At 32.3% G+C, this 22,363-nt stretch overlaps 5 protein-coding genes across 25 annotated transcripts in view; 3 read left to right on the forward strand and 2 right to left on the reverse strand.

Annotated features, from left to right (window-relative positions):
• The first annotated feature begins 4,608 nt into the window (after positions 1 to 4,608).
• LOC124949541 (nucleolar protein 6) lies at positions 4,609 to 9,499 on the forward strand. Its single transcript, XM_047494769.1, has 12 exons — positions 4,609 to 4,765; positions 4,870 to 5,319; positions 5,404 to 5,875; positions 5,950 to 6,231; positions 6,306 to 6,579; positions 6,659 to 6,953; positions 7,032 to 7,256; positions 7,349 to 7,786; positions 7,874 to 8,037; positions 8,118 to 8,371; positions 8,445 to 8,854; positions 8,930 to 9,499. The coding sequence occupies exons 1-12, from the start codon at positions 4,742 to 4,744 to the stop codon at positions 9,173 to 9,175; spliced, it is 3,534 nt and encodes a 1,177-aa protein (XP_047350725.1). The 5' UTR covers positions 4,609 to 4,741; the 3' UTR covers positions 9,176 to 9,499.
• LOC124949546 lies at positions 9,432 to 11,385 on the reverse strand. The gene is made up of 3 exons (XM_047494794.1): positions 10,889 to 11,385; positions 10,388 to 10,544; positions 9,432 to 9,900 (listed from the first exon to the last, which is right to left on the reverse strand). The coding sequence occupies exons 1-3, from the start codon at positions 11,025 to 11,027 to the stop codon at positions 9,507 to 9,509; spliced, it is 690 nt and encodes a 229-aa protein (XP_047350750.1). The 5' UTR covers positions 11,028 to 11,385; the 3' UTR covers positions 9,432 to 9,506.
• A 260-nt stretch (positions 11,386 to 11,645) lies between these two features.
• On the forward strand, positions 11,646 to 14,437 carry LOC124949543 (myogenesis-regulating glycosidase). Its single transcript, XM_047494772.1, has 6 exons — positions 11,646 to 11,939; positions 12,048 to 12,188; positions 12,268 to 13,206; positions 13,318 to 13,841; positions 13,923 to 14,079; positions 14,162 to 14,437. The coding sequence occupies exons 1-6, from the start codon at positions 11,918 to 11,920 to the stop codon at positions 14,344 to 14,346; spliced, it is 1,968 nt and encodes a 655-aa protein (XP_047350728.1). The 5' UTR covers positions 11,646 to 11,917; the 3' UTR covers positions 14,347 to 14,437.
• LOC124949542 (centrosomal protein of 120 kDa) lies at positions 13,831 to 18,604 on the reverse strand. 2 transcript variants are annotated; one of them, XM_047494770.1, is made up of 11 exons: positions 18,214 to 18,604; positions 17,985 to 18,132; positions 17,645 to 17,900; positions 16,878 to 17,567; positions 16,457 to 16,722; positions 16,132 to 16,375; positions 15,896 to 16,016; positions 15,698 to 15,801; positions 15,315 to 15,596; positions 14,902 to 15,230; positions 13,831 to 14,825 (listed from the first exon to the last, which is right to left on the reverse strand). In XM_047494770.1, the coding sequence occupies exons 1-11, from the start codon at positions 18,263 to 18,265 to the stop codon at positions 14,495 to 14,497; spliced, it is 2,823 nt and encodes a 940-aa protein (XP_047350726.1). In that variant the 5' UTR covers positions 18,266 to 18,604; the 3' UTR covers positions 13,831 to 14,494. The 2 variants fall into 2 exon arrangements, with proteins under 2 accessions (XP_047350726.1, XP_047350727.1); XM_047494771.1 differs by lacking the exon at positions 16,878 to 17,567 and having other exon boundaries at positions 18,214 to 18,600.
• A 424-nt stretch (positions 18,605 to 19,028) lies between these two features.
• LOC124949544 (casein kinase I) overlaps positions 19,029 to 22,363 on the forward strand; it is a 41,067-nt gene continuing 37,732 nt past the window's right edge. For 12 of the 20 annotated variants that reach the window (XM_047494782.1, XM_047494784.1, XM_047494778.1 and 9 more), the window contains exons 1-2: positions 19,032 to 20,038; positions 21,357 to 21,589. In XM_047494782.1, the coding sequence (XP_047350738.1) occupies positions 21,358 to 21,589 (232 nt within the window). In that variant the 5' untranslated portion in view covers positions 19,032 to 20,038; position 21,357. Of the gene's footprint in view, positions 20,039 to 21,282; positions 21,590 to 22,363 lie in introns of all 20 variants that reach the window. The other 8 variants (XR_007101092.1, XM_047494789.1, XM_047494785.1 and 5 more) reach the window with 3 other exon arrangements.

A 22,363-nucleotide genomic window follows, 5' to 3' on the forward strand; every position in this document is an offset into this window, starting at 1 on the left:
CTCATTAAATATCATTTATATATCTCGGGTGGGACCCACGGGAGGGGCCTGTGGGTGAGGGCTTCTGTGCGGGTTGCTGTCTCAGCATCATATAGAACTGTTCCTCTTGTCTTATCTTTTTGGGACTCTCTTTTTTATTTCATAGTTTTCATACTGATTTACTCTTATTAATTATGATTTATAAGTTTCGGGTGGGACCCATGGGATGGGGACATGGGTGTGGGCCTCTGTGCGGGTTGCTGTCTTAGCATCGAGTAGAGCTGCTTCTATTTTTTTGTCTTTTTGCAGCTTTCTTTTCTATCTCATATTTTTTTTTTTTAATTATGTTTTTACTTATGTTTTTAATTATGTCATTAATATGTTATTTCTTTTGATTACGTCTTTTCAGATTATTATTATGTTATTTCTTTTTATATATATTTTTATGGTTTTTATTATGTTTTTAATATATTCTTATTAATTATGATTTACAGGTTTTAGGTAGGAACCATTAGATGAAGCGGACTTTTGTTTCAGCAGCATGCAAAGCTACTTCTGTTTTCTTATCTTTCAGTAGCTCTCTTTTATTACTCATATTTTTCTTCTTTAATTATGTTTTTAATTATGTTTTTAATTATGTTTTTAATTATGTTTTTAATTATGTTATTAATATGTTCTTTTTTTTTATTATGTCTTTTCAGAATTTAATTATGTTATTTCCTTTTAATTATGTTTTTTTAATATTTATTTATGTTATTTCTTTTTAATTATGTTTTTATGTTTTTAGGTTTGTTATTAATATATTATTATTAATTTTAATTTTTAAGCATTAGGTAGGACCCATGAGATGAAACGGACTGTTGTTTCAGCAGCATGCATAACTACTCCTATTTTCTTATCTTTCAGCAGCTCTCTTTTATATTACTCATATTTTTCTTCTTTAATTATGTTTTTAATTATATTTTTAATTATGTTATTAATATGTTATTTCTTTTTATTATGTCTTTTCAGAATTTAATTATGTTATTTCTTTCTAATTATGTATTTATGTCTTTTATTATTTTATTAACATGTTATTTCTTTTTATTATGCCTTTTCAGACTTTAATTATGTTATTTCTTTTTAATTATGTTCTATTTTATATATTTTCTTTCTTTATCTTATTTTCTCCTTAGCCTCTTCTTTTCCAGTATAGATCATCGAGGAATGGATTCATCTACGGTCGGAAACATCGTTGCATGGCTCGAATCATCATCGATTTTTACACGCGAATACGAGAAAAATAGGAAGAACGTCGGCGGGCACAGGCGTGAATGTTCACGGTGTGGATAAAAGTGTTATGGGGGACTTCGTTTTACATGTAAGTAAATTCGATTTATCTCGCGAATGCGATTTTTGGAGTACAGTTACCGTTTTTCTAACACTCGCGATTAAAAATCCATGGGTATAGGCTTCTATGCTGGCTACTATTGCTTTTATTGATTGCTTTTCTTTCTCTAGATCTCATCTTTTATATCTCATATTTTGTATCTTTCTGTTCTTATTTTTCAGGGATCATCGAGCAATATTGTGATGTGCGCGAGGATCTCGTCTATCTTTTCTTTTCTTTCTCATATTTTCTCCGTTTCTTCGTTTTCTCCGGTCTGGATCACCGATTCATCATCGATTTTTACGCGCGATTACGGGAAGGATAGGAAGAACACTGGCGTGCGTGTCGGCGTGCACAAGCGTGAGTGTTCTCGGGCGCGAATAAACTTCGTTTGATAGCTCGTATCGAAAACGCGGATTTAGAGTAGAGTCACCGTTTTTCTAAAACTCACGTGAATGAACGCGGGCGCGACTTAAAAGTCCCACCGGGGACTTCGTTTATATTTGCTCGAATATTCGATTAGATTACCTCGCGAACGCGTTTTTTAAGAGTAGAGTCACCGTTTCCCGAACACTTGCGTGGGTGTCCGGGCGCGATTAAAAGTCCTATCATGGACTTCCGTTTAGTGTTGAAATTCGGGGTGCGCGAACGGCTTGCCTTGTAGTGCTGTACATGTAGTTAGCCGATGTTATGACGATCCTCTTATTTGTAAGCGGGGGAAAATCCCTCGACCAAATAACATCGAAAGTCAAAATACCAGTTAACTTATGTCACTTTGGATTTCAACTTAGAGTCACCGTTATTCTAACACTCACGTGAGTGTTCGCGTGCGCGATTAAAAGTCCTACCGGGGACTTCGTTTTGTTTGCTCGAATATTCGATTAGTTTATTTAGAGTAGAGTCACCGTTTTGCGAACACTTGCGTGGGTGTCCGGGCGCGATTACAAGTCCTATCATGGACTTCCGTTTAGTGTTGAAATTTGGGGTGCGCGAACGGTGTCACCTAGTAGTGCAGTACATGTAGCTGATCGACATTATGACGATCATGTTATTTGTAAGCGAGGGAAAATCCCTCGATCAAATATCATCGAGAATCATAATACCGGTTAACTCATGTCACTCCGGATTTCAACTTAGAGTCACCGTTATTTTAACACACACGTAAATGTTCGCGTGCGCGATTGAAGATCCTACCGAGGACTTCGTTTTATTTCTTCAACATTTCTATTAGATTACTTCGCGAATTTGAATTTAACAGTAGAATCTACGTAATCATAACACACGTGAGTGTCGCGAACGCGATTAATGCGCTTTGATTGTTCGAAATCCGGAAGCACGAATTCAGATGTGCATAATAATCCGTTATGCCCGAGGCGAGTGTGTCGAACGGTAAAGCTCTCTGTAAGTGGGGTCCCTGTAGCTAAGGCTATATACCTCCTGTTAGCTAAGTCGCCCTAGATATCCGAAGCGGAAGGCATAAGGGATCGGTATCGCGGAACGCGAATTTTAGAGTAAATTAGAATCACCGTTAGCCCGTGGGTCTCCATTTGCAGCAACTTCCACGTAGTGAGACCTGGGTCGGTATTACTTGCATACACTAATTATAAGTTCTTTAACGCAAGTATTACTGAGCGAATGGCTGCATATTTTTTTATTTTTCCAATATCTTTTTAATCTAATTCCAACTGAACATTAATATTTTTCCCCTTTATATAGCTAATAATACTTCAAAAGAAGAAATATGGCAGAAATCTATTGTACAATAATTTTTTCGGAAAAACGAAAAGGAAATTTTTCTATCTCTCTTTTATGTCCACTGTCATTTCTATTTATTCTTATATACTCTCATTGATTATCCTTTATTTATCTCGGGTGGGACCCACGGGTGGGGCCTGTGGGGGAGGGCTTCTGTGCGGGTTGCTGTCTCAGCATCATATAGAAATGTTTCTCTTGTCTTATCTTTTTGGGGCTCTCTATTCTTCTCTTTCTCTGGGCTCTCTTTTTTATATCCGGCTCTCGTTTCTATCTCATATTTTTCATTTTTAATTATGTTTTCAATTATGTTATTAATATGTTATTTATGTATTTTTAATATTTATTTATGTTGTTTCTTTCTAATTATATATTTAATTATGTGTTTAATTATGTGTTTAATTATGTTTTTGATTATGTTTTTGATTATGATTTATAATGCTGCATCTCTTGTTTCTTTTTCTAGGTCTCATCTATTTATATATATTTATTTTCTATTTGTATTTTATATATGTACATATATATTATTCTGTTTTATATATTTTTTTGTTCTTTTATTTCCTCTTTATCTTTTTCTTTTACAGTATAGGTCATCGAGGGATAGGTTCATCAGCGGCCGAATGATACATCGCATGGGAGGATTCATCATCGATTTTTACGCGCGAATACGGGAAGGATAGGAAGAACACTGGCGCGCGTGTCGGCGGGCACAGGCGTGAGTGTTCTCGGGCGCGATTATAATTCGTTTGATTGTTCGAATCGAAAACGCGAATTTAGAGTAGAGTCATCGTTTTTCTAACACTCGCGTGGGTGTTCGGGCGCGATTAAAGGTCCTACCGTGGACTTCGTTTGATTTGCTCGATAATTTCGATGGGGGTACTTCGCGAACTTCGGCTTAACAGTAGAATCTACGTAATTATAACACACACGTGAGTGTCGCGACGCGATTAGTATTTCTAAGGAGTGCGCTTTGTTTGTTCGAAATTCGGAAAGCACGAATTCGGATGTGCTTAATAATCCGTTATGTCTGAAGCGGACGGTGCAAATGGTGGAGCTATCTGTAAGAGGTGTGCTGTAGCTAAGCTACGCATACCCTGTTAGTTAAGAAGCCAGTGCATTGAAGCGGAAAGGTATCGCGGATCGGTATCGCGGAACGCGGATTTTAGAGTAGAGTCACCGTCAGTCCGTGGGTCTCCACATGCAGCAACTTCCACGTAGTGAGACCTGGGTCAATAGTACTTGCGATGTATTGAAATCTAATGATAAATCATGCAACATAAGTACTATCGAGCGAATGGCTGCATATTTCAATGTATTTTCAAAATTCCTTTAATCTAATTCTGATTAAATTACTTACTCTCTAATCTACACGAAATTATTATGCACGCATTGAGGAATAACCAATAGAAATTTATACACCAATACAATAGATACATAGTCGGGCAGTGTGTTTTCCGCTTATATTCGTAGTTCATATTTTGTCCATATCTGTCGCTGAAGTCGCACAGACTTTGAAAAAGTAGTGGACAGTCTTAACCTATAGGTTCAAAACGTGGTTATCACCGGTCTCCCGATTTATATTGTTATTTAATATTTTTCGATAGTAAAAATATATGTAGTAAATCAGTTAAATTCTTAATAATGAAAGTTAAAAAGTTTCGAAAGGTAACGTTAATAGAAACACAATGTAACAACATTTTCATATAATTTATTTCATAATTCATCTTATCTTAACGTGAAATAAATATTAAAAATAAAATCTTTTTTAGGTAGGAAGAATGAAGGAGCTAAAAGAAAATATCATTGATAGTGATTCACACGTAAATCCTGAAGATGATTATAATCATGACAGTGATCTTGATGACGAATCAAACTCTATGAAAGAAGTTGACGAGAATAATGAATTTGGTCGAGAATTGAATGGCATTAATAATTCTATCTCTAGTACAAGGAAAAAAAGAAGTGTTACAGAAGAACTTGGTAATGTACCTATAAAAAAGAAGAAATTACAGAATGATTTATATAAACAACCAACGGTTGAAGAATTAAGTCAGCTTAGAGAAACGGAAACTCTTTTTCATTCAAATTTATTTAGACTTCAAATTGAAGAATTATTAGCCGAAGTGAAACTAAAAAATAAATATAAGAAACTATTTGACGAGTGGTTTATTAAATTTAAGACAAATATAGAATCATTGCAAGAAACTGATGAATTAAAGGTATGTTATTGTTTAGTTTTACTTAAAACTTTTTAATTTAATAAAGAGATATTAAATAAAAATTTAATATATTTATTATTTTAGTTCGCCGATGGAAATATTAGTAAAAAATTACATTTAAATATTCCTATATTGAATGTACCAGAAGATATCAGAGGCACATTTAAATTTTTGAAACCATTAACTATTAATATTATTGGTTCATATTCTTTCGATTGTACAATTGGTCGAGATACTGCTGTGGATGTAATGATTCAAATGCCAGACAATTTATTTCAAAAACATGATTATCAAAATTATAGATATTTAAGAAAAAAAGCTATATATCTAGCATATATAACTTCAAATATAGGAGATGATCTTGCCGATAAAAAATTATTTATCGGTAGTAATTTACAACCTGTATTAAAAATACTACCACCTGGAAGCTTAGGGAAAAAATTAAGCATACATATACATGTATCTGCACATGAAAATAGTTTCAAATTGAACAGATTTTCACCGGAAAAAAATAGTATTAGGCCAAATTGGTTTTTCAACGAAGAAGTTACAAGTGGTATGTTATTTATTTATTTATTTTTCACCATGCATATTTTAATACATAAGATAAATATATTATATCTTATTCAGGATCTTTAACACCAACACCACATTATAATTCAATAATTTTACATGATCTAACAATGTCAGAAACAAATTCTCAAAATACTGCACTGATAAAGGAATATCCTAATATCAGAGATGGTATTATTTTATTAAAGATATGGTTAAGCCAACGACAATTAATTAAGGGTTATGATAGCTTTAGCAGTCATATAATGACAATGTATGTTTTATATTTGCTAAAAATAAAGAAACTCAACACATTTATGAGTAGTTACCAAATAGTAAGAAATGTATGGTGTAATTTAGGTAAGACAGCATCATTTATTATTATTTTTTTATTTCATTCGTGATATCGATATTTATAATGTTTCTTATTGCAGTACAAATTAGTTGGTATGAAAATGGGATATCCATGTACCAAGAAGATAATAATCAACAACGTATTTTGGATTATCATAAATATTATGATTGTGTGTTTCTGGATTCAAGTGGATATCACAACTTAGCTTCCTTTTTATCAAGAAATACTTTCTCTTGGGTACAAAGAGAAGCAGAGATTTCTTTGAAACATTTGGACAATGTAAATGTTAATAGTTTTCCATCTATTTTTATGCATAGAGTTCCATTCTATAATGCATTTGATAATATATTATGGTAAGAATATAAATATTTTTAAGTAATTTAAAAAGTATAAGCATTATGTCTTTGGTCAAATAATTTATTTTATGTTTAGTATTGAAGATGATGAAGCCATAGAAGAAATTGTTGACGCTAAGTCATCCAGAGATGATAAATTAGATTATGGTGTTGACAAACGCAGTCAAGCTATTAAGATACTTATAGAAGTATTGCAACAAGGTTTAGGAAATAGAGTGCATAGAATATGTGTATTACCGAATGAATCAAGGCAATGGGATTGTGAAAATAAATTGTCAAATAATATTGGAAAAATCTCTATTGGTTTTGACTTAAATCCAGAATTTTGTTTTAGTATCGTTGAGAAAGGCCCTGAAGCTAATTTACCAGATGTAAACAGAACATACTAATTTTAAACTGTATTCCGCAGAAAATGTATTATATAATGTTAATATAATTTTTTACAACAGGCAGCTTTATTCAGAAAATTTTGGTGTAATAAATCTGAACTACGTCGCTTTCAAGATGGATCTATACGCGAAGCTGTAATTTGGGGAAAAGGAAAAACGTTACATGGAAAGAGAATGATTTGTAAAAAGATCGTAAAATTTATATTGAAACATAAATTTAATTTATCAGAGAATCAATATTTATATCTTGCTAATCAAATGGAAGATATTTTAAAATTAAACAAAGTAATATTTCATACAATGTATTCAAATATTAGAAGGTATAAAATTCTTATTGTTAATAAAATATTTTGATATTTTTTTTTTTTCTGTTTTAGATTAAAATTACACACTTTGTATATGGTACTGGTGAAGAAGCAACTTTACGCGTGATAAAAGCATTTAATTCTTTAGAAAAAGACTTAATGTCTCTTGTTGATATACCTCTTTCAATAATTGGTGTACAAGGATCTAGTGCAGCTTTTCGTTATACGGAAGTTTTTCCACCATTATCAACTGTTTATCGTGCTGGTCATAAAATAACAAAAGAAGGTGAAAATTACTTAATGCTTAAAACGAAAAATATTGGTATGGTACCTAGATATGTTTATCCACTTGATGTTAGTTTACAATTATCGACTAGTGGAAAATGGCCTGAAGAATTAGAAGCTATTAGAAAAACAAAGGCTGCTTTTCATATTCAAATTGCTGAATGTCTTAGGAAACAGCATAATTTAAAAGCACAAGGAAATGTTGCTCATATAGATGTATTTAAGGTAAAACTTATTATATGTATTTTATGGAATGGCATTATTTATTATAATTAAGTTATGATAAATATAATTAAAATATTTATTCATCAGGATGGGTTTGTTTTTCGATTGAGAATAGCACATCAAAAAGAAATAGCCTTTTTAAAACATCAAGTCGATGAAGATGGTGTAATTAAGTATAGAGACAATGAAGAATCTATTGAATTAGAAAAGAAATTATTTCAATTGCCCAAATTAAATGGTGCATTACATGGGTAAGTGAACAAGTAAAAAGATTTAGTTTAATATCAAAACTTATTGCTAATTATTATATAAATTTTATTATTTATAATAGAATACACTCTCAACATCCTTCTTTTGGTGCTGCTTGTTGTTTAACAAAACGTTGGTTGTCTGCTCATTTATTGGATGATTATCATATGCCAAATGTAGCAGTTGAATTAATTTTAGCATCAATGTATTTAATGCCAGAACCATATAGACATGCACATATGCCACAAGTAGGATTTTTAAGAGTTTTAGAAATTTTTGCAAGGGAATACTGGAATACAGATCCTGTTATTGTTAATTTCAATGATGAAATGTCAAGTATGTAAATATAATATATTTAAGATAATTTAACTTTTTAATAACTTTTTAAACGTATTATATGTATTTACAGAAGAAGAAATAAATGAGGTAGAAACGCTTTTCGGAAAGTCGCGTGACACTTTACCACCTTTATTTATTTCTACACCTTATGACCAACAAGGATCTTTATGGACTAGAAAAGCACCGACTGTATTAATTTTGAATCGTATATGTCTTCTCGCTCAAGAGTCTTTAAAATTGTTTGAACAACAATTATACACTAAAACGATATTAGATTGTAAATCTCTCTTTAGATCACCTATATCAGAATATGATTGTTTGATACATTTGAAACCACTTCTTAATCCTAGAAGATTGCAAGCAATTGATCTGAATGAAGAACATCCAGTTGTTGAATGGCATCCATATAAACCACATTCACTGGAAAAAATTCCTGTCATAGACTTTGATCCTATTCAATATTTTTTGAAAGAGTTAAGGGTACGTTGAACTTCATAATATATATTTTTATCAACGTAATTTGATGTTAAACTAATATAATATTTATATTTATAGGATGGTTATAGTGAATTTGCTTTATTTTTTCATGATACATATGGTGGTATGGTAATAGGAGTTTTATTGAAACCTACTGCTTTAAAAGACAATGATTTTAAAGTATCGAACATGAATTGCCGAAAATTGAATAACGATGGTAAACTTGTATTAAATTTTTCTACAATGATACAAGACTTTTATGTTCTTGGAAAAGATCTTGTAAGAGCTATTGAAGTTACTTCCAATAAGTTATCTCTTACATGAGATTAAACAATTTACAAAGAACATAATACATTTTTAAATTACAATCGAAACATATTTTTATGTATGCATGTCATATAGATGTAAATATGAAAAATAAATATTTTTATCACAGTAACAGTATGATATGCATGAGCATACATATATTGCAGAAATATAACAATTTATTGTGGAACATAATGTAATATAGTAACAATGTACCATTATAGAGAGATACGTATCTACTATTTATCGTTTACAAAAGATAAATATGTATTGACTGGAAAAAAAAGAAAAAAAAAAAAAAAGAAAGAAAAAAAAAAGAAAGAAAGAAAAAAAAAGAGAAAACCAAGTACTATGTTGGTGACGATGGCGTTGTTGGAAAACGTAATCTATCACGTTCTCCAAGTTGTGCTATCTCTGCACTGTTTATAATTTGTGCAATCTGTAATTTGATTGCTATTTGTCTCTGAGGAGAAAGAGTCTTCAATGTTTGCGCATAACTTAAAAATAACAAATCCACTGCATCCATACATTTTTGTACTTTTCTCGTTTGTAAATATTCTATTGTCTCTTCAGGTATATTTAGATTTAAAGTTGGTTGTATCGAGCAATGCCTAGAAACTGGCATTTCTTCATTATGAGAATCATTGAAATATTGCACAATATCTTCATGGCCAGCAGGTTCACTTTTGATCTTTGTATCTGTATCACTATCCGAATAACTTCCTACATGATTTAAATCGATTCTAACAAAAAAGAAATTTAATTTTTGGCGCGAGATATTCTTTATACAAATCGTGTTATAATAACTTTATATCTTATCTAACATACATTTACTTTGTATATTAAAACTCCTTTTATTATTATTATTATTGTTATTATTAATAAAAATTGCATAACAAAAATATAAAGTAACTATACGTTTATATCTTTCACGATAAAAATGTAGTTATGACATCAGTGGGAAATATACATCAATAATAAAAATCAAATAAATGATAATTTAATTGTTAAAAGAAAATTATCCCGTGAACTGTTCGTGATCGCGAATTATCGTACTTATCTTATCTATCAGCTTTCATAATAATGAGCGATATAAAAAGAAAAAAAAAAAAAGGAGAAAGAAATGAATTTAGTGAACGGTAATTTCCGATCACAATCAGATCTTTTATTGATCGATTCTCTTCGAATAAAATTAAAAAAAGTAATTAAATTTTCGTAATCATTACTTACTGTCTAGTGGTTACATAAGGCTTTAAAAAATCCATCTGATTAGCCCAAGTCCACCTTCTATATTTTTTGTTACATTGTCCTGTAGCATCTGATTGTGATCGTAAATATTTTCCATAACAATCACGAAGGTGCCTCCATTTATTTTTTGCTACTGTACCTATAATAAAAATGACATCAAACTGATAAAATATATGTGTATCATGTTATATCATCGATATATACTCTCCGTACGAATAATATTTTAATCTATTACAATTGATTTGATTTAAATCAATTTAGAATTTCATTAAATAATTTCTTTTATCATGAAATCGTTAAGGGGTGGATTATATACAATTTAAATTCAAATTCAAATAGTTCGATCGATCAATCGAATATTTATCGAATTGGAGCAGGGAAAGGGATTACTTATGAATATCGAATAACTGATAATCGATATGCGAGTTATTCGATTGTTCTGACTATCCGAATACCGATGATGGCCCCCATACGAATCCTCACCATCTTCCAAGTCCAATTGAATCGCTATTTCTTTCCACACTGTTGCTTTCTTATTAATGTCCTTGTAATATTTATTCTTCATATTATACAAAATTGGATAATTTTTCACGAGATTGATTAATCTCTCGGTCTCGCACATTTTGACGTTAATTTGTCAAAATGCAACCCACTGTCCAGTGAGATCACACCTCATGATCAAGTAAAACTGCACAGACCGGATGCGGTAAATTGGTTTCGAGGCGTCGGTTTCTACCCGCATGCGGTCATCCGACCTCAGGGCCGTTCCCATAACAAATTGTACCCGTTATAAAATATTTACATTTGACATATGTTCTTTTTCCTTCACGTACATTATTCATGTATATATGATTCTTTATGTAGTTTTTTCTTTTTCTCTTTCTTCATTTATTAGAATATTAGTTATAGTTAACACTATAATAATTCTTTCCTTTAGATAATAATTTGTCAAGTAAAATTTATCTTCCATAATGAGTCATTTGTTATTGACATAATTCCTGTGATAAAATATGTTGTATATGTATATATATATATGTATTTTATATAATAAACGAATTTAATTGGAGACAACATGTAGTTTTTGATTATGCAATTTTTTTTTTTTATACGTATATTCTTACTTCAAATTACCAAAATACAAATAAAAATTGTCATTTTTTTATATTCACATTGTAATTATATTTAATATTAGAACAAAATTAAAAGTATATAAGGGTAATGTAAAAGTATTAAAAGATAATAAATCTTTTAGTTATAGAAAGAAATTAAAAACACGATTTTTCAGTAGATATAAAATATATATAAACAAGAAAAGATACCTTTTTCAAAGAAAATACTTCATATGTGATAAGGTCAGAATATTTTATCTTATACATAGGAACAACTTATCATAATATCTAAAACATCATAAGAGCAATTATATTTAAAAAATCAATTGGTTGATATCACATTGATATATAAATCAAAGTGAACTTATACAATATTACAGTTGTAGATACAGTTAAGTGCAAGATGAAGTTGTTATGGAGAAATAGTAAGTACAGAATTCTTGAATTAAATGTTGTAAAATAGAGTATTTTTAAATTAAATGTGGTAAAATAGAATATAGTGGATATATACGAGAGTTTTTTTCTTTTTCCAGTAGGGCTTCTTTTGCTTCTTAATATCATATTGATTCACAAATCTCAATGTGAATTAAGATCTAAAGTTGAACGTAATATAAGGAATGCTGTAGTTACAATTGAAATTAATCAAAATGTTGCAACTTTACGTATTTGCAGGAGTAAGTGAAGATATATCACATTTTTGATTTTTAATAAAATTAAGGAGATTTCAAACTAATTTTGTATTATGCTATTTAGACTCTGGCGGGGAAGATTCATGTACACGTAATGTTCTCCACACTCAATCTTCTGATATATTAAGGGGTCCAACTCTCATAGATTTGAATTGTGGTACTGATAACGTGTGTCTTAAAAACGAAGATGTAATACACACAGTGATTAGATTATCTACAAATAGTGATGTCATCAGTGTATCTCGAATTGTTAAAGATTCTGATGCAAAGCTTATAGATTGTTATGAGCTTGGTGATGACACAGAATGGTTTGGAGGACCACAATTACGTTATCAGCACTGGCCCATTCAACATATGTATTACGAAGAAGAACCATATGTTCCAACACACCCTGTAAATATGGCTGTAGCCGAACGTTATTGGCTTTCTGGTAAAGGAACATACATCTATGTGGATATGAAAGATCCATTGTTTCTTGATCAAAACAACTATATGGACAAATATATTTGCCTCGTTGCAAAGAATAAAGGTCCTTATAGGCATAGAGAATCTATAACGCTTAATTATGAAATTGGCATATTTAATAATCCAAGAGTAGCACACGAGTACGTAGTGCAGAATCATTTAGGCAAACCTACAGGTCATCCAAATGAAAGAATGATTAAACATCCAATATGGTCCACTTGGGCTAGATATAAAGTTAATGTCAGTGAATCTGTCATTGAAGATTTTGCAATTGATATCATTGAACATGGTTTTAACAATAGTCAACTTGAAATTGATGACAATTGGGAAACTTGTTATGGTTCAGCTGAGTTTGATAAATCTAAATTTCCTGTCATTGCTCGACTTACGGAAAAATTAAAGTATAGAGGTTTTAGAGTAACATTATGGATACATCCGTTCATTAATAAAAATTGTGAACCAGCATATAGTACTGCTCTAAATAATTCATACTTTGTTAAGAGTATCACAGGAAAAGTTGACATGCAATGGTGGCAAGGTAAAATGATTTATCAAATATAAGAATATTATATGCATAAAACCATGTATATATGTATATATATATATATATATATAAATAACAAAAACTGTAATTTTCTTAAATTCAAAGGTACTGAATCTGCAACAATAGACTTCACAAATTCAGAAGCAGTTAATTGGTGGGTTGCAAGATTAAAGTTACTTGAAGAAATTGGTATAGATAGTTTCAAATTTGATGCTGGTGAAGTGTCATGGCTACCTCAAATACCATCTTTAAATGGTTCATTGGATACTCAGCCTGGAATCTTCACAAAGGACTATGTTACTGCACTTGCTAACAATTTTGATGACAATATAGAAGTTCGTGTTGGATGGAGAAGCCAAGATCTTCCCATATTTGTTAGAATGATTGATAAGGACTCAACATGGTCATGGAATAACGGTTTACCTACTTTGATTACAACACTCCTGCAAATGAATTTGAATGGATACGTATTTGTTCTTCCTGACATGATAGGCGGTAATGGATATTTGAATGGTGCATTAAATGGCACTGTATATCCACCAAAAGAATTATTCATTAGATGGTTGCAAGCTAATGTTTTTATGCCATCATTACAATATTCTTTTGTACCATGGGATTTTGATAATGAGGTAACTATTTTTAATGATAATAGAATATATAATCGAATTTAATATACTAATTTAATTTTTTATTTTTTTCATATTTTTAAGACCGTTGAAATTTGTAAGAAATACACAGACTTACACGCAGATATAACACCGCTTATATTAGATCGTATGAATGAGTGTATTAAAACAGGCGCACCTTTGAATCCTCCCATATGGTGGGTCGATCCAACTGACAAAACAGCTCATAAAATTAAGGATGGTAAATTAAGAATTTATATAAATTATTATCATTTAATTTATGAATTATATTGCAATAATAATTTCTATTGATTTTTTTATAGAATATCTACTAGGAGAAGAAATTTTGGTAGCACCAGTAATAGAAGAAGGTGCTGTATCACGAGATATATATTTACCTAAAGGATTGTGGAAAGATGCATCAGATAATGTTACTTACATTGGTCCAGGATGGATACGAAATTATGAAGCACCTTTAAACAAACTTCCTTACTTCTACCGAGTTTAATGCATATACAAAACATTTATTCAAATAGATGTATCAAATTAACTATTATTTACAATAAATAATATATATATGTAAAATTATCTAAAACAAATGATTCTAATTTTTATTATTAATTTATTCCAAACCCTATAATTTTTTAAAAGTATTTTCAACTGTTCATCAAAAGATTCCTAATTTCCGTGTTAAGTTTTACAATTACTGTGTCATCATTAGTATAACTACCGGTTTTTAGTAGAGAATCCCGTTCCTCAATAAGAGCTTGTAATCGTTCATCATGTTCTTCTGGTTTATGTAAAATAGTTTTCATATTAGTTTGAGAATTTTTAGGAAATATCTCAGTTATTGGTGTTAGAATCTGTTGACGTTTTTCCTTCATTAAAGGATTAGGTTTATATACATCTATTTCTTTTTGAATTTGCCCTAATAAGATTTGATCATTTGTTAAAGCTGTTGTATCTGCACATAATATATCTTCCAAACTATACATCAAAATAAAATATTAATTTTGTAAATAAACAATGACAATATAATATAGTTAAATAAGTCTTAACTCACCCTAAATTTTTCAACTCTTCCTTACTATTTTTAATTTGAATTTGAATTGTTTGCTGATGTTCTCTTTTCATTCTGTGAATTTCACGAACTGCTTTACCCCATTCTTCCTTAAAAAATGTTTTATTATGTTGCGCATTATTATATTTTTCTTCAAGAGTTTTTAATTCTTGTAACAAAGTTGCTGTTTGATCTTGTGTAAGAGATCCTTTTTGATATACTTCTAACTCTTCTGCTTGCTTTGTTATCATTTGTCGTAATTTCTCATTTTCTATAGATAAAGGCTCAATTCTTGCTTCAAGAGAAGCATTTTTTTCTTCAAAAATACGTATCTACAAAATGTATGTAGAACATATTGAAAAAAAATGAATGAATGAATATAATCATAATAAAACATAACTATTATATATACTAACTTTCGATGTTGATTCTTCTTGTATTATACGTAATGATTCCTTTAATTCCTGAACTTTAGCTTCGTATCTCCAATGCAAATCTTCATTTGCCTTTATTAATCTAGCTTCTTTTTCAAGATTTTTTAATCTTCGTGTTCTTAAATCATCAGTTGCCTTATTTAGATTGTTTGCTAACATTTTACACTGCTCAACACTGCATGCTAGTTTTGATTCTAAATTTTCCTTTTGCCTTTGCCATTCTTCGCTCAATAAATTTAAATGACGTTCTTCTTTTTTTTTTAACTGTATAACATTACGTAGAACAATGTGTCAAATCCTCTCTGTACTTTTATTATATATAACATCTATATGTAATAAAAAATAAAATATAAAGTATAATGTACCTCTACTCTAAATATTTCCTTTTGTCGTTCTTTCCATGTCTCTAACTCATCAACTATTTTATATGCTAAACTATCATCTATAATTGGTGGACCAAAATTTTGATCTAAATGAAAATAAATTATTATTTATATAAAAAGAATTAATAAGAATTAATACAAAATAAATAAAAATGACGTACTATATAAATAAATGCATACCAGAGACATTCTGTTTTATTCTATAGTACGGGCCATGATCCAATAAATTAAGTACAATATCTAATTCACCGACTTTAATTTCCTCTGGATTGTATAAAGGCATTTCGTATTCGTATTTCCACTAAATAAATAATACATGCTGTGTATTTATTGCGTTGAATTGTTTCGTTTGATTTTTTTTTTTTTTTTTTTTTTTTTTTTTTTTTTTTTTTTTTTTTTTATTATCATTTTAATACCTTGTCGTGATGAAATAATTGTTTTACATCAAGAGAAAACTGTGCTATATAAGTTTTAACATCTCCACCCACATCATATATACTAATTTTAGGAGGAAAAGAGACCAACAATTGTTTGATTTCATTTGTTGTAGATATAAAATGTAATTTGCAACCAATGTCTCTTAACTTGACTTTTTCTCCTAAAAAAACTGACATTTTAGAATGAACTGTTGACATAATTTCCGCTTTTGGATGATGAAATCTATAAAAAAAAAAAAAAAAGAATATATTTATTTATATTATTCATATTACAGACATAAGAATTTATTAGGATAAATTCTACCTGAACTCAATATTTTGTATTGCAGGTCCTGAAGATAATTTAATTGCAACTAACATTATATCCAAACAAAAACAATGATAATTTTCCACATTTTTTGAATAATCTGTACTATTTGGTAATTGAGATATTATTGGTACAGAATTTTCTTGCATATCACAATTTGTTGGACGCATAGCTATATTCTTATGGTCAGAAATGATTCTTTCGCAAGTATATTTTTCAAAGTCACCTGCAGGATTTCTATGCATATCGATTTCAGTAAATTTCTGAAATATGTTTTTCAAATAAAATACTAAAAGTTATTCTCTTTTATTCTTGTTTAGGAAAATATTACAAATGGTTGATAATAAGTTAAAAATATAGGTGGTACTTTAAAAGTATATATTATCAACTATAAATATTAAACATTCAACTTAATTACTTGATCAAAGGTATTATTATATTCTTCGTTATGTTCATTAGTAGGTAACAGTGCCATATTATTTTCAGTTGTGAATACTTGATTAGTTTCATAATTATGTAAATTTTCTTTTGATCCGATATACTGTAGTTTAAGTTGTAAATCTATATAAGACTGATTGTGTTCTACATCAATAGGATGAAATATATTTGTTTGATTTAGATAGCATCGTTCATTTAGAATTGTTGTTTTGCCATTGGTAAATTGAAGTAAATCGGGAATATCGTTTATTAATGGTTGCAAATTAACTTGCTTTTGAATGACAATGTTATCTTTATATTTTAAAGATATATTCAAATGTGGTTTTAATAGTAAATAGCTTTTTAATGTATCTAAAGAACTCCTAATTCTTACAACAATCTTTTCATTAAGAACCAAAGTTTTTTCAGAATCTTTTATAAAAGGTTTAAGTTTCACATCATTTTCTAATATATAATACCAAATTGAAAGATTTTCTTTTATATCATTATTTGAATTTTCAAGCAATAATGTATCCAACTTTATTACAGTATTCGATATTATATTTAAAAGAAATATTTCATTGCAGAGATTCAGTGGTCCTAATTGTATAAGTCGTTCTTCGTAAATTAAAGATGGAGTTATCATATTAGTTTTAGAAGTAGGACAATCGTATGGTTGTATATAATCCAACTAAAACGCATACATATTTAATAAAAAAAAGAAAAAAAAAAGAAAAAAGAAGCTATGCAACGTTATTAGTATTTTACCTTCATCAAAGAATTTGAGGTAGCATATTCTCGATCTTCAATGCTTAATGATAGTAACAATTCAGGTTTTTGTGCTCTAAGATCATTTTTCAATCCTAATAAAGTATGCCAGTTTGCTTTCGCATCTACTTCTTTACTTTTAGGTATAATCTGTGCAGATCTTATACTAAGAAGAATATATCCGATTTTTTCTTTATTGTTATGATCCTTTAAAGCAAAACATTCTAACTTTAAGGGAGTTTGTCCACATCTCATTCTATATATAAAAGCTTATTATAATTATTCTATTCACATACAATAATATTTTATCAAATATAAATATTACTTTTATAATACATACTTCCTTAAAGAATTTTTATCTGTTTCCCAAACTAAATCAGTTGCATATTGTGGATTTGAATTTGGTTCAATAATATCAGATTCTAAAGAATGACCATTTAATGTTGCAATAAGAATCGTTGGCTGTGAAATCTGTTCAAAACCTTTTCCTAGAGCATACGAATAACAATACATGCAAAATTTTTAATTCACAATTAAATCAAAACAATTAAATAGCCTAAAATAAATACCTTCTTTAATACTAAGTACAATTTGAAGATTAGAACTTCCTAATTCATCCATGACGTCGGAAATTTGGATTAATTTTAATTTTGGATTAATAAAAGAAAATTTTGAAATATTTGATAGGTCAATCAAGAAAACCTTGCTTGAAATTAATTTTAATTAGAGAAGCTATTACCCGAAGGTAAATTATCCAAAGAAAGGATAAATATCATGCGTTCGATAAATAAGGATAGAATAAGAAAAAATAATCATAACTGTTCAAAGGATCGATCTTTTATATTCGATAAAAATAATACATATTTTTCGTGACACTTATTTGTATCACCCACGCAGTTACTTTCACCGTTCAAATATTTTTGGCGGCTTGCACTTAAAGATAAATTCAACATTTAAGAAAATATTTCTAATACAATATTCTGATTGGTTCTCAATATAAAACGATCCATCGTTATTGGTGATGCGTGATAGTAAATTAAAAATAACATTAGGAAAATTAATGGATACGCCGATTTTAATAAATAAAAATTGTAATAATAACGATATTGAGATATTAATAGTTCCATATTATTTCATTTAATGAATAATAAGTTGTATACATAAATTATAATACATAGTATAATTAAATTAAACCGCGACGATTGCTGATTGGTCGATTCTCTTTTATCTCGTTGATAATTATCGGAAAAGTTTCGTGAAGCCAATGGAAATCTAACGGTACTTGAGAAAACGTTGACCAATGAACGACGTCGAATAAAAGGCGCATGCGTATACATTTGTCTGACCCTGCCCCTCCAGTTGGCAACATTGTCGGCCTCGTAACAAATCTTATCCGTCTCCCCGAGTCGAGCGCGAGAGACGGGAGAGCGCAAACCTGTCCGCGATCGTTTCGTCCGCATCCGACTGGCCTTTCGGGGTAGCGTGTGCGCGTTCGCGCGATCACCACGGAGGCACGGAGGACTGTTGTGCTTGTGGGAAAAGATATTACGCTTTGCCATCGGTCAAAGGATAAAGGAGGGAAAACGAAAGAGTGGCAAGGAAAGGAAAAAACAAAGAAAGAAAGAAAGAGAGAGAGAGAGAGAGAGAGAGAGAGGGAAAGAGGCACACGCTGGAAAGAACTCAACTGGCCGCACTCGAGCGTGTGCGTGTGTGCGCGCGCGCGCTCTGTGGGATAACGGCGATCAGCCGTACTCTGGTGACACGAGCCCATGAACTCTTTCGCGAGCGACCGAAGAATTCCTCCTCCTTCTTCTGCTCCCTTCCATCCTCCCTCCCGTACGTATAAACTTGGATGATTTCGCGCGTCTAAGCGTCATCTCTCTTCCCTCTTTCATTTTCACCGAGCCGTCCACACGTTTCTTCACTCTCGTTACATCTAAAGGGATACCATACGTAACCGGAGAAAACGGGGGAGAAAGAGAGAGAGAGAGAGAGAGAGAGAGAGAGAAAGAAAGAAAGAGAGAGAGAGAGAAAGAAAGAAAGAAAGAAAGAGATAGAGAGTGATATCGAGAATCGTGTAATAGTCGTGATCTCGCACGCGGCTCGACCGCTTCCGTAATGGAGGAACAGTCATCGGTGTGTGTTGTCGTCGTCGTGCGCAAGGAGGACGGTTGCCACGGCGATGCTCGTCGGTGTGGCTGAAACCGGACGGATTTTTTTTTTTCGTTTGGGATCAACGTGCCTGGCCGGCCGGCCGGGTGACTGACAAGGACAGTGCGAAAATTTGATATGGGATCGTCCAGGGTCTTCGACTCGGCTCGGCCTCGCAACCGTCTGTGACAACCACTGGCCGCTTTGAGTAGTGAAAGAGGAAGAAGGAGATAGTTAAGCTAGGTACTTATATAGGAGCAGAAAGTAGAGAGACAGAGAGAGAGAGAGAGCGAGAGAGAGAGAGAGAGAGAGAGAGAGAGTGCCTGTAAGTAGCGAAAGAGTGCAAGGCTAAAAGAAAAAAGAACGAACGAGAGTGAGTGAGTGAGAACGTACGAACGAACGAGCGAGCGAGCGAGCAAGAAAGAAAGAAAGAGAGAGATAGGACTACGCGAGAGGGTGTGGGTGAGCGAGAAAGAAAGAACGAGAGAGAAAGAGAGATAGCTGTAGGAGGAACGAATAGAGAAGGAGGGAGAAAGAAAACGATATAGGTGGGTGCGCGCGTGAGCCTGCGGTGTGCACGTTCTTGCGCGCTAACCGCGCGTGTGTGCGTATTTTCTTGAGGTGGGTGTGCGATTGCATTTGCGTGCTTGTGTGTGTGTGTGTGTGTGTGTGAGATTAGAGATAGGTGTCGACGAGAGCGTGTCGGCCGCGTGTCGTGCTTTACCTTGCCGTTTGCGGCGGACTTAGCCGTGATTTCTTTCAACGTTCGACGATAAGTGTGGATAAGCATTTTGTCGTTGTTAAAATTCGGAAAGAGTAAGTGAGGTTAGAACGGCATGGGGATCGTCGATCTCGACAGAGTGAAGTTGTTGTCGTCGTCGTCGTCGTCGTCGTCGTCGTCGTCGTCGTCGCGGCTATCGCGGCTGTCGTCGTCGTCGTCGTCGCCGTCGTCGTCGTCGTCGTCGTCGTCGTCATTGTCATCGTACGTCGTCGTCGGAGCTGTCGTCGGAGCTGTCGTCGTCGCCGTCATCTTCGTCGTTGATCCTAATTTCGAAGCGTGACGGCGAAATTTTCTTTAGCAACGCCGCTGATTTAGGTGCTCCAGCTCGTATGGTGGTGTCCCTTCGTCCTTCCATCAGGAAGTCGCGTCTTCGTTGGCGTCTTCGAGGAAGGAGAAAAAAAACAGAGAGAATGGAGATCCTTAAGCAGCGTTGCTTAACGACGACGAATAATATTGCCTTTACTGACCGTCTCCTGTGACGCGCGTGCAAGGGGGGGGAGAGAGAGAGAGAGTGAGAGAGTGAGAGAGAGAGAGAGAGAGAGAGAAAACGTATATACAATCGTATACGTATACGTGTTCGCAATACATATAGATATATACGTACGTACGTACGTACATACACGTAGGGAGAGGGCAGATCGAAAGAAAGAAAGAAAGAAAGAAAGAGGGAGAGAAAGATATAGAATTTCTCTCTCGCTCGATTTAGTTATAGGAGGAAAGGAGAAGTGAGAGGAGGAACGTTCGAAGATTAAAATTATCGTTAAATCGTCGTCCTGTCAGGATGCAGAAGAGAGACGGCAGGGATGGCCGCGAGAAGGAGCTCGGCCGTGGCTCCGATCGCGATCAGCAGGACGCGGCGAAAAGGACCTCCCGTGGTAGTGGTAACGCCACGAGGTCCAATGTCCATTCCTCGAGGCATAGTGTCACCTCTTCATCCGCTGTGCTGATGGTTGGCCCGAATTTTCGGGTCGGCAAGAAAATTGGCTGTGGTAACTTCGGGGAACTTCGACTCGGTGAGTCTTATTTTTATTATTCATAATTTTATTATTCATAATTTTATTATCATCATAATCATCATTATCATCATTATCATCATCATTATCATCATCATTACTATTATTATTATTATTATTATTAGCAGTAGTATTATCATTATTATACACGTACTTCGATTCGCTTTCAAGCCGCTTGGTTTTCCTTTGCGTGTTTCGTTAACTCGAGCTACATATAATGTGATCGAAAAGATAGAGAAAATTTACTGATCGTAGCTAAGGGGAAGTGGTGTCTCGTTAGAAACGCGCCTTAAAAGTGGGTCATTTACCGGTGGGACGTCGTCGATAAAACAAAATGGAGCCAGGCGAGCGCGCCGTGTCGGTGCGGGTTCTTTTGCGAATCTAAGCGAAACACCTGGCTAGTCCCTACTACATGCAATTCTCTTCCGTTTCTTCCTATCTTACCGCCATCCTCGTCATTGAAACGAGTATTATTATGCGTGCTTTCTCTATCGTTTCCCGTTTCTATAGTTACGTTTATGCTCGTAATATGTTATGTATGTATGTATGTATATATATATATGTTGTGTATGTGTGTGTGTGCGCGCGCGCGCGCGTGTGTGTGTGTGTGTTATATATAAAAATATATATTTTAGCATTCAACGTACGAATTCGGACGCATTGAAATTTCTTCGTTCTTTGAAGATTTATTTCTAAGTAATGTAAATTATTAACTCTGTCAAGCTTAAACACACTTTTAATAAAAGTTTCCCCGATTCGGAACAAAAGTTTCTC

The sequence above is a fragment of the Vespa velutina genome, chromosome 5, assembly GCF_912470025.1.
Source record: "Vespa velutina chromosome 5, iVesVel2.1, whole genome shotgun sequence".
NCBI classification, from domain to species: Eukaryota; Metazoa; Arthropoda; class Insecta; order Hymenoptera; family Vespidae; genus Vespa; species Vespa velutina.